The sequence below is a fragment of the Lissotriton vulgaris genome, chromosome 4_1 (assembly GCF_964263255.1).
Source record: "Lissotriton vulgaris chromosome 4_1, aLisVul1.2, whole genome shotgun sequence".
NCBI classification, from domain to species: Eukaryota; Metazoa; Chordata; class Amphibia; order Caudata; family Salamandridae; genus Lissotriton; species Lissotriton vulgaris.
Genome location: NC_141691.1, coordinates 1,290,702,793 through 1,290,717,599, shown reverse-complemented (window position 1 = coordinate 1,290,717,599; position 14,807 = coordinate 1,290,702,793). Strand labels below are relative to the sequence as shown.

General features: G+C 44.4%; 1 protein-coding gene across 1 annotated transcript in view; it reads right to left on the bottom strand.

Moving 5' to 3' along the window:
- Positions 1 to 14,807, bottom strand: part of CTDP1 (CTD phosphatase 1) — a 936,891-nt gene that overhangs the window by 232,239 nt on the left and 689,845 nt on the right. The window contains exon 12 of the mRNA XM_086965522.1: positions 4,627 to 4,790. Within this exon, the coding sequence (XP_086821648.1) occupies positions 4,627 to 4,790 (164 nt within the window). The remainder of the gene's footprint in view (positions 1 to 4,626; positions 4,791 to 14,807) is intronic.

Genomic DNA, 14,807 nt, shown 5'->3' with positions numbered 1-14,807 from the left:
ATCCAGGTTCTTTTTTTTTTTAAAGAGTTCTCAGTTACGTCAAGGGAGTGCTGAGATTTTCAATCCCATCCTGCAAATTGGGTTAAAAAAATGGTAGCAATGGACCTAATAAAGCATAACTAGCCCAACTGAGCACCAGAAGGCCCCCACTTACACAATACTTCTTTAAGTTGCAGTACTTCTGCTCCCAGTTTAAGATCACAAACTGTTAAAACCAAAATCTTGCAGTGCCATATGTCAAACTCCTTTCTTGCTTGCTACTTATTTACTATAACTGCTGTGGGAAAATATACATGGAGAATTTTGTTTTTAAAGTTGCTAAGTAACTTGAGAAGTTTTAGATTCAAACCATGCTCTATCTGCCCAGTTACTTGAGTTGGGGGATGAGAAGGGGCTTGGACTCTTTTCTCTTGGTTAGGGGTTTCTTTATTCTAAACCAGGTATTCGTGTAAGTGAGGATTAAGGATTTGTGCTTGCAATAGTCTTGTATGAGTTACTGAAAAATCAATGGAGGAAATAAAAATAAAATACATTCACCTGACATGCTGTGCTCTTACAGAAGTTTTAGACGTGTGCTGTTGCAAGGCTCCCAAGACCTTATTATGTCAATTTCAGATGTTACCTTTTCCTAAGTAATTTCTGCTGCCACTCTGAAGTCCATAATCGGGAAATAAAATGCCCTACCCTTGATTCAGACGGCAAAAAGCCAAAGGCCGAAAAACTTCGCAGACTGATCCCAAAGGATGTTTCTAGCAACAAAGCTCAAAAAAAGGTGTGTATGCCTAATGTTTTATTTAGAGGCTCAAATTCATAAGGGTCGTGCTGGTCACTGGGCAGAGTTCAAGGAGCCTACATTATTTGCCCTGAATACTTCTCATATGTTGGAAAAGAGTGGAGCTGGATTTGTTTTCTACTGGTGCTGGGTATGTGTGGAAGACTATGCTTCCGAAAAGACCAACTCTTACTCTCTTGCATTCCTTAACTAAGCAACTGAGTGATTAACCATGTTGCCTCGCAGCACAAAAGTGCTGAAAAAATGTGGTCGTCTGAGAATGACCATCTTTCTAGGGTGGACATTTTAGATCTTGAAGGGGAAAAGAAAACTGTTGGTTTAGGTTCCAAGGCGTTCCCTGGGACAGCAACTAGCAAAGAGGAGGGAATTAAATACCTCATATTTAAAAAAGTGATCTCTCTGGCTATTACGATTCTTCCAGGGTAACGATGAGCTGCCCGGAAGCCTTTCAAAATGGTGTAGAAGGAGAAAACAAATAAGTCTCTTGTGTAGAAGAGATTTATAAGGATGCCACAGAGCACCAAATTGAAAATGTTTGAAAGCCCATTGCCATACTTGATTTTCGGGAACTATGCAGAGGGAGAAGGGTGTTTAGGTGACCATGGAATCAGCACTTAATTGTATATTTAGATGAAATGGTGCATCAAAGTAATTATTGCAGAACTTTATTTCTTGGTTGATCTCGGGATAAAGGCATTGAAGGTTTCCAAAAAGGTTCCTGGGTCCTCTAACAAAATAAAATATATATGACAACAGCAAGCTTACAACTATTGAAAATAGCACGCTGGGCAATCTATACTTTAGCAGCCACCATCCTAGGTAAGTCATGCCAGTTAACATCGCAGGAGAACAACATCTATAGGCAGCAGATTTTAGTTAATGAAACAGACCTACCTCCATGCTTAGGGGCCCGTAAATTCATATATAATTCAGGAAGGTTTAAAAAGCCCAATGTCATGAAAGTGTGGAATTCAGGAGCCGCATTTAGGATTCATTCTATTTTCAGATAATTTTCGATTTCAGTGGCTTGTGAAGAGGTTAAAATCTATACTGTGCATCATATGGCTGCCTCCAATCGACTGCATGCCTAACCGTCAATTCACAAAGTCTTAGTAATAAAAAATTTGTTCTGTATTGACAAAACAACACGAAATGTGCATGATTAATACAAAACCTGGTAGATCGAAATATATTGCTCTTCAAAACATCTTATTCTAAGCCAGTCTTCAGTACTTACAAAATAAAGAAACCTATATCTATTAACACGCACTTTGCAATTTCCGTCCTGACACCATATCTCAAGCAGTGGCCAGACCTCTTGAGAATGTTGTTGAGGTACAATCTCAAAACAGCTTAGCTCTCAACAGCTGCTTTTTACAACCATGCAATCTGAAGAAAATATTACTATGACATTCAACAAAACCAAGTGGGTGCATCTTGACTACAACAATTAAATTAGTCTGGTCATTCCCAAGACTCAAACCCTCAGGCTGTAGATGGCAAAAAATGCGGCTTGTTGTTAGGTATGAAAGAGCTAAGAAAAGAGCACACAGGCCAAAACACCAAACAGTAACTCCATTGCTACTTGAAAGACAGGATAAGATTTAAAACTGCTTGTTGGATACCACCCAGTCTCATTTTACTGCTAAGGGTGCTCACAACTTATCCTCTTAAGACTTCAAAAAGCAGAGACAAACCTGTTCAAGCGTTTCATGGCAACAGACATTAGCAATGGAGGCTCCTTCAATGCCTGCAGGAACTGCAGACCTGCTTACCATTGGACATTCAGGCCTCCATGAATATTTACTGTCAACCTGTTTTTCAAGGTACCCTTGTTTACATATACACTGATGGACCACCAGTTCCACTAGGCACTCAATCAGATATGGCATGCTTTACATGCGTCCTCAGGTTGTCAGCCAAACACTGCTACTGTGGACACCAGTTTGAGAGCTTTGCTGGGCAGCTGGGGGACAGCGCTGCCATGTACCTGGGAGAGGTGCTGGGCCCCCAAGGGGATCGCTAGGAGATCCAGCTCAAGGGCGCAGGATGGCGGCTCTCCCCATCCGACCGTCATCCTACTCAAGGATTTTGCCCATTTATCCACGCATTGCGGACCCTAGGAACGATACGGATTCCCTGCTTGCACCCTCCGAGTTTCTGGAGGGAGAGCCCACGGAGCCTTTACCAACGTGGCTGCTGGTTCGGCAGAGATGCCTCGCTGCTTTGGAGTCTGAGCTGGCGGCTCTCCCCCTCCGACCGGGAGAAGTGGTGATTGCGGCGAGTAGCCTGCGAGGAACCGCTTCAGTGTAATCCATGGCTGGAAACTGGAGACTGCAGTGAGTGATGGCGGTCCTGCGATTTAACCCTGGACATGTCTAACCTCCAGTCCCGACCTATATTGCTTAGCACACCGCAGCTCCTTCTGGAACATACCCACTCCAGGCAACACTCTCCATCGGAGCGGCATGTTCCACCACGGACTCTCATGGACCTCTTTACTTTTTCTTTTGTCCTGGCCGCCATTTTGCTGCTGTTCTCGGACGCTTTTCTCTCGACCCGCCATCTTGTCCATTCCCTCGTCCTTTACCCTTTTCACTCGTGTCCCCCTTGACGATCCTCAAATGTTTCTTCCCAGCATTTTCCGATTTGCCTTTTCTCCATACCCTTGTATCCCTCCCACCCTCCCTTGGTGCTGTGACTGCGTCCCTCCCTCCAACCCCACTTAATGGAACTCTGCTCTCCTGTTTTTTTTTTTTTTGGCTCTTGACCTGAGAAAATCAACTATGTGTGTATATATATGTATATAGAGATAACTCTAATCACTAGTATATGCTGTAGACCTTTGTACTCTATACCATTCCTATGTGACTCTTAGAGTATATCCATTTGTATCTTTCTTAAATGACTTTACTACTTCTACATTTGCAATTTTTCTTTCTGTTCGTATCTCTTCCTTGTGTGACTTTACGTCTTGTACATTTGCAATTTTTTCTGTTTGTATCTGTATCTTTTATGTAACGCATGTAATCCTAAGTCCTTATGTTTTGCAACTGGTTCTTATGTAAAGCGTCTGACACCTTCGGGTAAAGTTCGCGCTATATAAAATCGCATTAAATAAAAATGAAATAAAAAAAATAGCTGGTTCAAGTCCACATCAGATACTTGAATGGTATTTTAAGTCTTCACTTGGCCAAAACACACCATGGCCCAAACATGGTAAGTTCTCCCTTGGCACAAAGTTCAACCTACAACTGCACAAGCTACTATGGGCCAAACATTTCCTTAGACCGGTTGTGGAGTTATCTGTTCTAGTCTGTTTGGGTAAAACCCCGAAAAGTGGTAACACCAACCCGCCGGTACCTTTCCTGGCTCAAATTACCCATGAGTGGATTGGACATGTAGACACACATGCATTTCACATTAACTCCCTTCACGCTATCCCTGCACTCACATAACAGACTGACTTTGTTATCTGGTTTCACAGCACAGGCAGAAGAAACTGAAAGGTTTCAGGTCCCTATGTATTGTATTGCTAACACAGAATGACAGTTCATTTCTCAGATGAATGCCAGCCATTCTCCGGCAAATAACTCAACAGTCAATCCTTGTTTTGATAACACAGATTTTATATATCAAATTGGTACTCTGCTGCTATTCGAACCAGTCAACTTACCTCCACTTGCCTCTTTGAACAAAATCACTTAAGATAAACATGTACAACAATTACAATAGAGGTAAAGTGGGAAATGACATTTTCACAATGGACTCGTCCTCCGTGAGGTGTGACAGAACAGTCATTTTAGGGAGCTGTAAATATGAAAAACTCCTACCTGGGCACGCTACCTGTCAGGCTTCCTTCGCTCGAAGTTGATCCAGGTCTCTGTTCTATTTTTGTTCCTACACTTTCAACAGTGCTGCTCTGTGGCTCTTCTTCCTCGGTCTTCTTTTTTTCATTGTCGCTATCATCGCTGCCTTCCCCTAAGATGTCATCGACCTGCCAATCATAAAAAGTACAGAGACTCACCACTAGGGTTGCCAAATGAGCATTTTCCATAAGGAACACTTGATGGGGTGGGGCAAAGGTGATGACAGCCCACTAGAACACTCGTTTAGGTCCCTTGTTAAAGGCATGCTGTAAAATATGGACAGTTAAGCGAAAAAACGAATGTGAAAAATGGCAAAAGCTTAACTGCTTCATGTCAATAACAACTTAAAAAAATACCAACAGGAATGTCAGTCTGAAAAAACCTTTGCTTTCATTAATTCCCACTTTCCACTATATCTGGTAGATGAGCTTTCCGTTTCCTTGAACATTATTTCCTGGCTATTACGCGAACTTGAAGAGTAGGTTTCTTATTTTCTTGTTAGATTGTAAATAGTTATGCAATTCTATGCTGCAGGCCTAGATCGAATGGGTGAAATGGGAGTAGACCTTTGTGTCCTTAAGATTGCTCTTGAGCCCTAGCCTCACCTTGTCCAGTCCAGGACACCGATCTGAAGCATGCTGTACTGCCTTGTAATCGGCATCACCGTGCTCCAGCAGCAGCCCATTCATACTCTCCTCACTAACAAATGCCAAAGCAGAATTTACCAACACTACATCATCAGTGAAGCACACACACACACTGTTGATGACATCTGAAAATAAGGACTTGCCATATTTTGGTTGCATACCAAATATATATATTTTTCTTTCAGGACCTGGACCCCCAGGATATTTGTTTGTTGAAAACAAAATACCCTTGGAGACACAGGGGCATATTGACAATCCCTTAACACCACATGAGGGCCACTTTTTCTGACGCTCCGGTGGCGTTGCTCTCAACCTAATATTTACGAGGTGGCTTTAAACAACTTAACGTGGCTTAACGGCACCTTGTAAATATGTCCCTTACCGCAGCAGTCTGCTGCGGCAAAGGGCCTGGGAAATGGATGTTGCTGTGGCAGTTCCGCTGCACACCCTTCGCTTTTTGACGCTGCCCGATATCTACAATTTATGGGGCAGTGCCAACAATAAGACCAGGAAATACCTGATCTTAACCAGGCATAAAGGGGTGAAATGTTTTCATTCTCCGCATATTTTGCTCTTTCAAAAACAGCAAATCACATGTAAAGATTTTTTACGTGCAGGAAGGTGTCCCTATATAAACAAATAAATATATAAATTACACCCCAGCAGCGCACTCTCTTGCAACATGGTGCAAGGGTGCCTGCGCTGGAGCTAGGCAGCTTTTTTAGCACCAGCGCTAGAGGAAACACATGGGCTTGCCGTATTTGTGTAAATACGCTGCCACCCTCTATTTAAAAAATGTCGGAGCACAGCGTTAGCAATATTGGAGTTTCACCGCGCTCCAACATTTCTTTGTAAATATCCCTGTGGTGTCCTCTTTGATGTTATGTGCAAAGACACCCTGGTAATTTAAAACACTCATGTTAAGTACACAACAATGGAACAAATGACTCCACCAAGTGTATGTGCACAGTGCTGAAGAAATTAGTCAAACATCAAGAAAGTAAATTAACAAGTGTATAAAGTGTGAATACGCAAGACTTTCAGGACATGTACAAGGTCCACTCCTTTGAGAAGTCAAGATGAATAAGAGTTAAAAGCAGCCACTGGAATCCTCGACTCCTCCTAATCCGGCTTCCGAAAAAACCCACAGCACAGAAACTGCCCTCCTCGCCGCAACAGAGGACATCTGCGCCCTCCTGGACTGAGGAGAAACAGTAACCCTCATCCTCCTCGACCTCTCAACGGGTTTCAACAGTCTCCCACCGCACCCTAACACAGACTCCACAATGCAGGGATCCGGGACAAGGCCCTCGACTGGATCCACTCTTTCTTCTCCGGCAGAATGCAGTGGGTCAGACTCCCTCCTTTCCTCTCGGACCCTACATCAACCACCTGTGGAGTCCCCCAGGGGTCCTCCCTTAGCCCCACGCTCTTCAACTTTTACATGGCTCGGCTCGCCCCCATCGTCAGATCCAATGGACTCAACATTGTTTCATACACAGACGACACACAACTCATCCTCTCCCTATCCAACGAACTCAACGCAGCAAAACAACTTTCAAGAAGGCATGGAAGCCGTAGCCAAATGGATGAAAAGCAGCTGCCTACAACTCAACACTGAAAAAAACAGAAGTACTCATCATGGGCCCACATCCCGACGCCTGGAACGACACCTGGCAGGATCCCCCCGCCCTCTGCAGCCCACCCACCCCCACGGACCACGCAGGCAACCTTGGAATCATTCTGGACTGCAAGCTCAAGATGGACTGCCAGATTAACTCTGTCGCATCCTCCTGTTTACACACCCTCCGCCTCCAACGTAAGACCTTCAAATGGATCCCCCTTGAGCACAGACAGACCGCTACTGACACCCTCTTCACCAGCAGACGCTACTACGGCAATGCACTCTACACCGGAATGAAGAAAAACCTCACCTGCAAGCTACAAAACATCCAGAACGCCGCCGCAAGACTGGTCCTAAACCTGCCAAAACACAGCCATACAAAACACCTGCGCCGACTCCACTAGTTCCCCATTGAGGCTAGAATCACCTTCAAGATTCTCACCCACACACAAAGCCCTCCACAACACCGGACCATCACATCTGAACAACCAACTCAAATTCCACGGACCCCAAAGGACTTTACGATCAGCCCAGATCTCCTACGCTGTGGTCCCCCTCACCAGAGAGACCAGAACGGGAGGCCGCTCCTTCTCCTTCCTTGCGACCAGAGCCTGGATCGCCCTACCGCACCACCTCAGACAGACATCACTCTCCATCTTCACGAGAAACCTCAAAACTGGGTCCTTCGACAGACACCCTCCCTGAAGGACTGGAACCTGCACCTCCCCCACTCCGCAGCGTCTTGAGACCCTCACAAGTGAGTAGTCGCGCTTAACAAACACTTGATTGACTGATTGATTGCATGGGTGTGACCTGAAGGTCACAAGTTAGAATCACAGCATGGCTAGCTTAGCGGTTTGGAAAAATGAAACCAGGCAATAATAAGACCTGTCTTTTAGTGAACCTAGGAACAGCCAAAAATCACTAGCTGAAGGCATGCTATGTAAAATAAGCCTACTCAAAGACAGCATATCTTGCTTCTGAAAGGCATTAGCCAACGTTTAGCTTTGCCATTGCTTGCTGCCAATGATGAAATGCATCACCAAATAAAAGGGAAAAAGTGCTTGCATTGCGTGCTGTTCAGCATTAGCATAAAAAGGCACAATAGCCAGCCTCAGCACGATGATGCACATGTGCATAATATGCCTGGCCCTATAGCCATTTTTTTTTATTTGCGCGTCACGATGTTGCGTTTCTTTACGATCAACCCCTCTCCTTTGATTATACACACACACAAACAAACTTTGCCTTGTTTCTCCAAATAGACTAAGGACCCAAGAATCTTCGTGGAAGGTATTTGTCAGCAGGTCGAGGACTGCAGTCCTGTAACAGACTTTTCCTCTTCCCTACAGGACTGGACTGGCCCCTTTAATTCCTGCTTCGCTTACGAGGCGGCCTGCCCCGCCCCCTGTGACACGGAATCATGTGCTCCAATCAGGAGCGGCTTCAGGAGACAAAAAGGCGGACACGGAAGACGCCGTCTCGTGGTGTTCGGGGAGGATGTATGATGTTACAACGCGTACTTTTAGCATGCATACCATTACAACAGATTTTTTACAACGCAAGTCATGTTACAACGGATACCTTTACAACGCAAAACACTACAACACAGATACTATTACAACGCATACCATTACAACGTAAGTATAGGTAAGTATATAATAATAATAAATAATTTTAAAATAGGTTGTAAATATTTCTTAATGTATTATTTAATTTAATTATTTGTAATATATTTTTTAAATAAAATTATTATTTAAATTAATTGTAATTTTATTATTTGTAAAAATAGGTTAAAAAAACCCTCTACCCCAAACCCAACTCTAAAACCTAAAAATACCCAAAACCAACCCTAAAACCTAAAAATACCCCTGTACCCCAAAACCCAAACCCAACCCTGAAACCTAAAAATACCCCTGTACCCCAAACCCAGCCCTAAAACCTAAAAATACCCCTGTACCCCAAAACCCTAACCCATCCCTAAAACCTAAAAATACCCCTGTACCCCAAAACCCAAACCCAGCCCAAAAACCTAAAAATACCCCTGTACCCCAAAACCCAAACCCAACCCTAAAACCTAAAAATACCCCTGTACCCCAAAACCCTAACCCAGCCCTAAAACCTAAAAATACCCCTGTACCCCCAAACCCAGCCCAAAAACCTAAAAATACCCCTGTACCCCAAAACCCAAACCCAGCCCTAAAACCTAAAAATACCCCTGTACCCCAAAACCCAAACCCAGCCCTAAAACCTAAAAATACCCCGTACCCCAAAACCCAAACCCAACCCTAAAACCTAAAAATACCCCTGTACCCCAAACCCAGCCCTCTAACCTAAAAATACCCCTGTACCCCAAAACCCAAACCCAGCCCTAAAACCTAAAAATACCCCTGTACCCCAAACCCAGCCCTAAAACTTAAAAATACCCCTGTACCCCAAAACCCAAACCCAACCCTAAAACCTAAAAATACCCCTGTACCCCAAAACCCAAACCCAGCCCTAAAACCTAAAAATACCCCTGTACCCCAAAACCCAAACCCAGCCCTAAAACCTAAAAATACCCCTGTACCCCAAAACCCAATGTTAAAAAAAAAGATAAACTTACCTATAATTATACTTACGATGTAATGGTATGCGTTGTAATAGTATGTGCGTTGTAGTGTCATGCGATGTAAAGGTATCCGTTGTAAAATGACCTGCGTTGTAATAGTATGGGTTGTAAAAAATCCGTGGTAACAGTTACATACCGTTCGGGGAGATTGCAGCCACGAACGGAGGAAGGAGAGGAGCAGAGGAGAACCTGGAGAACGAGGCTTCCGCGAACGGTACCTACCGAGAGTATCCGGGAATTGCAGCGGGTCTGCCGAAAGAAGGTCTGGAGGTCCGGAGGAGCCACGAAGACACGGCGGAGCAGGAGGTCACCCCCGAGCGAGGACAGCAGCGACGAGAGGACGACCCGGGAAGCCAGGAGGCCAACGATACCACCCATCGCCCAGCCACGCGCAGGAGGACGCGTGGCTAACTCAGGTGTGTGACCTTTTGCGTACCTTGCTCAGGTTCAAGCGGGGAGGGACCGGGTAGGAGGGAGGCGACAGACAGTGTGAAGCCTCTGTTTGCACTGCACTCTCGGGGTGTATTGAGCATTGGTGGTGGTGTCTGTACAACCCACAAAACGTACTCCCTCACTCCCCCTCCCATATCGATTGCTTATAGGTGCTGTGTATTAAAAGATACGTTTGTTTCCTTTTATGCTTTACGGTGGGAGAGCTGGAAGACGGAATCCAGGGAGAGAGCCACGGCGGAGACCGAAGCCCCCAGGATAGCCACCGTGTGCCCCTTTTCTTTATCGAATGGACTGTTGTGCTGCTAATAAACAACCTTGCCCATATCATAGTCTAGGCTCTGTCCCTCCTTGTACCAAAAGGTTACAGTATTTTATTTAATATAGACACCCAGCACTACCGCCATGACGCGTTTCGGCCCTCAGGAGGCCTTGACACATGTAATTATATATATACAGCACGTACATGCACGTACAACATACATAGAACAGAGGGTCTCTGATGTAATTACCCGGGAGCCTACAATTCGAGGATTTGATGTGAAAAAACTGTGATCATGTGCTACAACATCACACAAGTATTTAAATGTCATAATGTAAAGAGTTATTTACATGTCTTTCATTATTTTAACCATGACTTGCACATTCTTACCTGACAACCAACTTTTCCATGTATATTGTAATGTCACATGGGTCTTTCTTCTGACCTCCAATCGGTTACTTAGTATCACTATAAATAAGCGCACTACCTTGGTGATGACAGATGTAGTGAACAAGGCGGACTTGTCCGCCAAAACGCGTCTGGTCGTTTTTTTGTGATTAAATACCTTTGATCTTTAAACCCACGGAGTCGGTGCCTGTTTTCAGAAAACGAAAGAACCAGGATTGGATTTGGATGGAGATATATATATATATATCTCAGGCTGGTAGCAAATCCGGCTGCCAAGCCATCATAACAAATAAAGACTTACATTTTAAGGAGCGGGGAGGAACAGGGGAGCAACAGTGATCAGAAAAGGGGAAGGAAGTAATAAGTAATAGCGGAGCTGGGTGGAGTGGTTGAGAAAAAAAAAACAGAGAGCCACGGTCAGGGGGAAGCAAATGACTAGCTGGTGAAAAGTGTCAGGGATTAATTTGGAGAGCAACGATGACAGGGAATCACCACACAAAGTAGAGAGCAAGAAGCACACACGGAATTCCATGGAACGGAAAAGGAAAAGGAAGAAATAGTTTGCTGAATTTTCAGCCATGGAAGGATACTTTCTCCAATCAAAAGGATCATAAGGAATATGCTACTTACCAGTATGCATCTGTTCTTGGCATAGAGGGCTGCAGAGTGGTACATTATGAATAGATCGCCATCTGGTGTTGGGCTCGGATGATTGCACTTTGTTTTTCTCTTGGAGAGTCTTTTGTATCTTGGTGACTCCTCCCTTAGTTGGTAGTGCGCATGGGCATCGGCTCCATCCTTAGATTGTTTTGCCATAGTAGGGTTAGATGGAGTAGTATAGTAGAATACAGATAAGAGTGCCCATGTAAGTGTATCTAAATAAGATAGTGTTGGAACAGACACAGGTTTCCGGGGAGGCTGGGAGGGCATGTACCACTCTGCAGCCCTCTATGCCAAGAACAGATGCATACTGGTAAGTAGCATATTCCGTTCGAGGCATATGGGCTGCAGATGGTACATTATGAATAGACTATACAGCAGTTCTCTCCCTAGCGGTGGTCGCCCGTGTCTGTTGCAACTGTCTGAAACAATGTTTTTAATACTGCTTGTCCCACTCTAGCTTGTTGTGTTGAGTGCACATCTACACAATAATGTTTTGTGAAAGTGTGCGGTGTAACCCAGGTAGCCGCTTTGCATATGTCATCTAGTGGAATGTTTCCCAGAAATGCCATAGATGCCCCTAGTTTACGTGTAGAGTGAGCTCTAGGAGGAACAGTTAATGTTCTCTTTGCTTTTAAGTAGCATATTTGAATGCATTTTACAATCCACCTAGCAATGCCCGCTTTGGAGATGGGATTGCCTTTATGTGTGGGAGAAAACGCAACAAATAGCTGTTTTGTCTTTCTGAAAGTTTGTGTTCTCTCTATATAGTACAATATGGCCCTTCTAACATCCAGTGTATGTAGGGCTCTTTCCGCTACTGTTTGTGGTTTTGGAAAGAAAACCGGTAATTCCACTGACTGATTGATGTGGAATGCTGAAATAACCTTTGGTAAGAATTTTGGGTTTGTTCTAAGAACCACTTTATTTTGGTGTAGCTGCATAAATGGTTCCTGAATCGTAAAAGCCTGCAGTTCACTTACTCTTCTAAGTGACGTGATAGCTATGAGGAAGGCCACCTTCCATGTGAGGAATTGTATTTCACACCTATGCATAGGTTCAAAGGGTGGCCCCATTAGTCTGGTAAGCACTATGTTGAGATTCCAGACTGGGGAAGGTGGTCTTCTTGGTGGAATGACTCTTTTGAGTCCTTCCATGAAAGCTTTAATTGCTGGTACTTTAAACAATGACAGGTGTTGTCTGTTTTGTAGGTACGCCGCTATGGCTGCTAGATGAACCCTAATAGATGTATATGCTAGGTTACATTGTTGTAAGTGTAATAAGTAGCAAATGATTTGTTTAGTGGATGCGTCCAGAGGGTTGATGTGCTTACTGTTACAGTGTATAGCAAACCTCTTCCATTTTGCTGCATAGCATGCTCTGGTGGTAGGACGTCTTGCCTGTTTAATGATTTCCATGCATTCTGGTGGTAAATCTAAATACCCAAACTCTATGACCTCAGGAGCCAGATCGCTAGGTTCAGTTGCTTGGGATCTGGGTGCATTATTTCTCCATGGTTCTGTGTAAGATGCATGGGTAATAATCTTAGCTTTTGATGTGGTACTTGTGAGAGTTGTAGCAGCGTGGTGAACCACGGCTGTCTTGCCCACGTGGGTGCCACTAGTATCATTGTCATTGAGTGCTGCTGCAGTTTCCTCACCAGTAGTGGAATTAGTGGTAGAGGAGGGAACGCGTAAGCAAATTTGTTGGACCAATTTATCCACAGTGCATTGCCCTGGGACCTTTGGTGTGGGTACCTGGATGCGAATTGTTTGCATTTTGCGTTTTGATAATTTGCAAACAGATCTATCTCTGGTTGCCCCCATTTTTGGAAGAATGGCTGTAGTATTTGGTCGTGCAGTTCCCATTCGTGCACTTGTTCTGACTGTCTGCTTAGGATGTCTGCTATCTGATTTTGAATTCCTGGTAGGTGTTCCGCTAACAGGTAGATTTTTTGAGGAATGGCCCATCTCCATATGTCCTGTGCTAGTTTGGACAGTTGGAGAGAGTGTGTCCCCCCCTGTTTTTGAATATAATACATTGCAGTCATGTTGTCTGTTCTGATCAGGACTGCCTTGTTTGTTATTTGCATTTGGAAAGCTTTTAGTGCTAGAAATATTGCTAACAGTTCCAGGTAGTTGATGTGCAGCTTCTTTTGCTGCGCACTCCACTTCCCCTGTACTGTGTATTTGTCCATATGCGCTCCCCATCCGGAGAGCGATGCGTCCGCTGTTATTATTACTTGTGGAACTGGCTCTAGGAACGACCGTCCTTTGGAAATGTTTTCTGTGTTCCACCACTTCAGAGAGCGATACGTCCGGTCGTTTACCAACACCAGATCTGTAATCTGACCTTGAGCCTGATTCCACTGTGTCGCTAGACACTCTTGTAGTGGACGCATTTGTAGTCTGGCATGTGGTATTAGCAGTATGCAAGAGGACATCATGCCTAATAGTTGCATAAACACTCGTGCTGGTAGTGAGTGTTGTGGTTGAAATTTTTGTATTAACCCGACCATTGTCTGTACTCTGATTGGGTTGGGGTATGCTATTGCCTTTTCTGTGTCTACTGTAGCCCCCAGGTATTGCTGGATCTGGTTTGGTTGCAGGTGTGATTTTTTGTAGTTCACCGTAAACCCTAGGTGGTGCAGCAGTTGAATTGTCTTCTGTGTGTTGTGAAGACATTCTTCCTTGGATTTGGCCTTTATTAGCCAATCGTCCAAGTATGGGAAGACATGTATTTGTTGTCTTCTTAGATGTGCTGCCACCACAGCTAGGCATTTTGTGAAAACTCTCGGTGCTGTTGTGACACCGAACGGAAGGACCTTGAACTGGTAGTGTTGTCCTTCTAACACAAACCTTAGGTATTTTCTGTGGGCTTTGTGAATTGGGATATGAAAGTAAGCGTCTTTTAGATCCAGTGTAGAAAGAAAGTCCCCTTGCTTCAGTAAAGGGAGTACTTGTTGGAGCGTGACCATGTGGAAGTGCTCCGAATTTATGTAAGCATTGAGAGGTCTGAGGTCTAATATTGGTCGTAGGGACCCGTCCTTTTTGGGGATCAGGAAGTATAGAGAGTATACTCCTGTTCCTTGTTGATCCTTTGGGACCCTCTCTATTGCATGCTTTTGTAGAAGTGCTAGCACTTCTTCTCTTAACAATGTCAAATGATCCTGACTCATTGGGCGCTGTTTGGGGGGGATGTTTGGCGGGGTAGCTGTGAGTTCTAGGCAATAACCATGTTGGATAATTTGTCTCACCCACTTGTCTGACGTGATGTCTTCCCAGACAGGTAGGAACTGTGATAGACGTCCCCCGACCGGTGTTATGTGGTCTGGGGGGAGATCTATGAAGTCACTGTTTTGGTGTTGAGGCGTTGCGGGTGTTATTATTTCCGCGGCCTCTACCCTTATTGTTGTTACCTCTGTAATTACCTCTTGAATTACCTCTGGGTGATGTTGGTGTGAAAGATGTGGATTGCTGATTT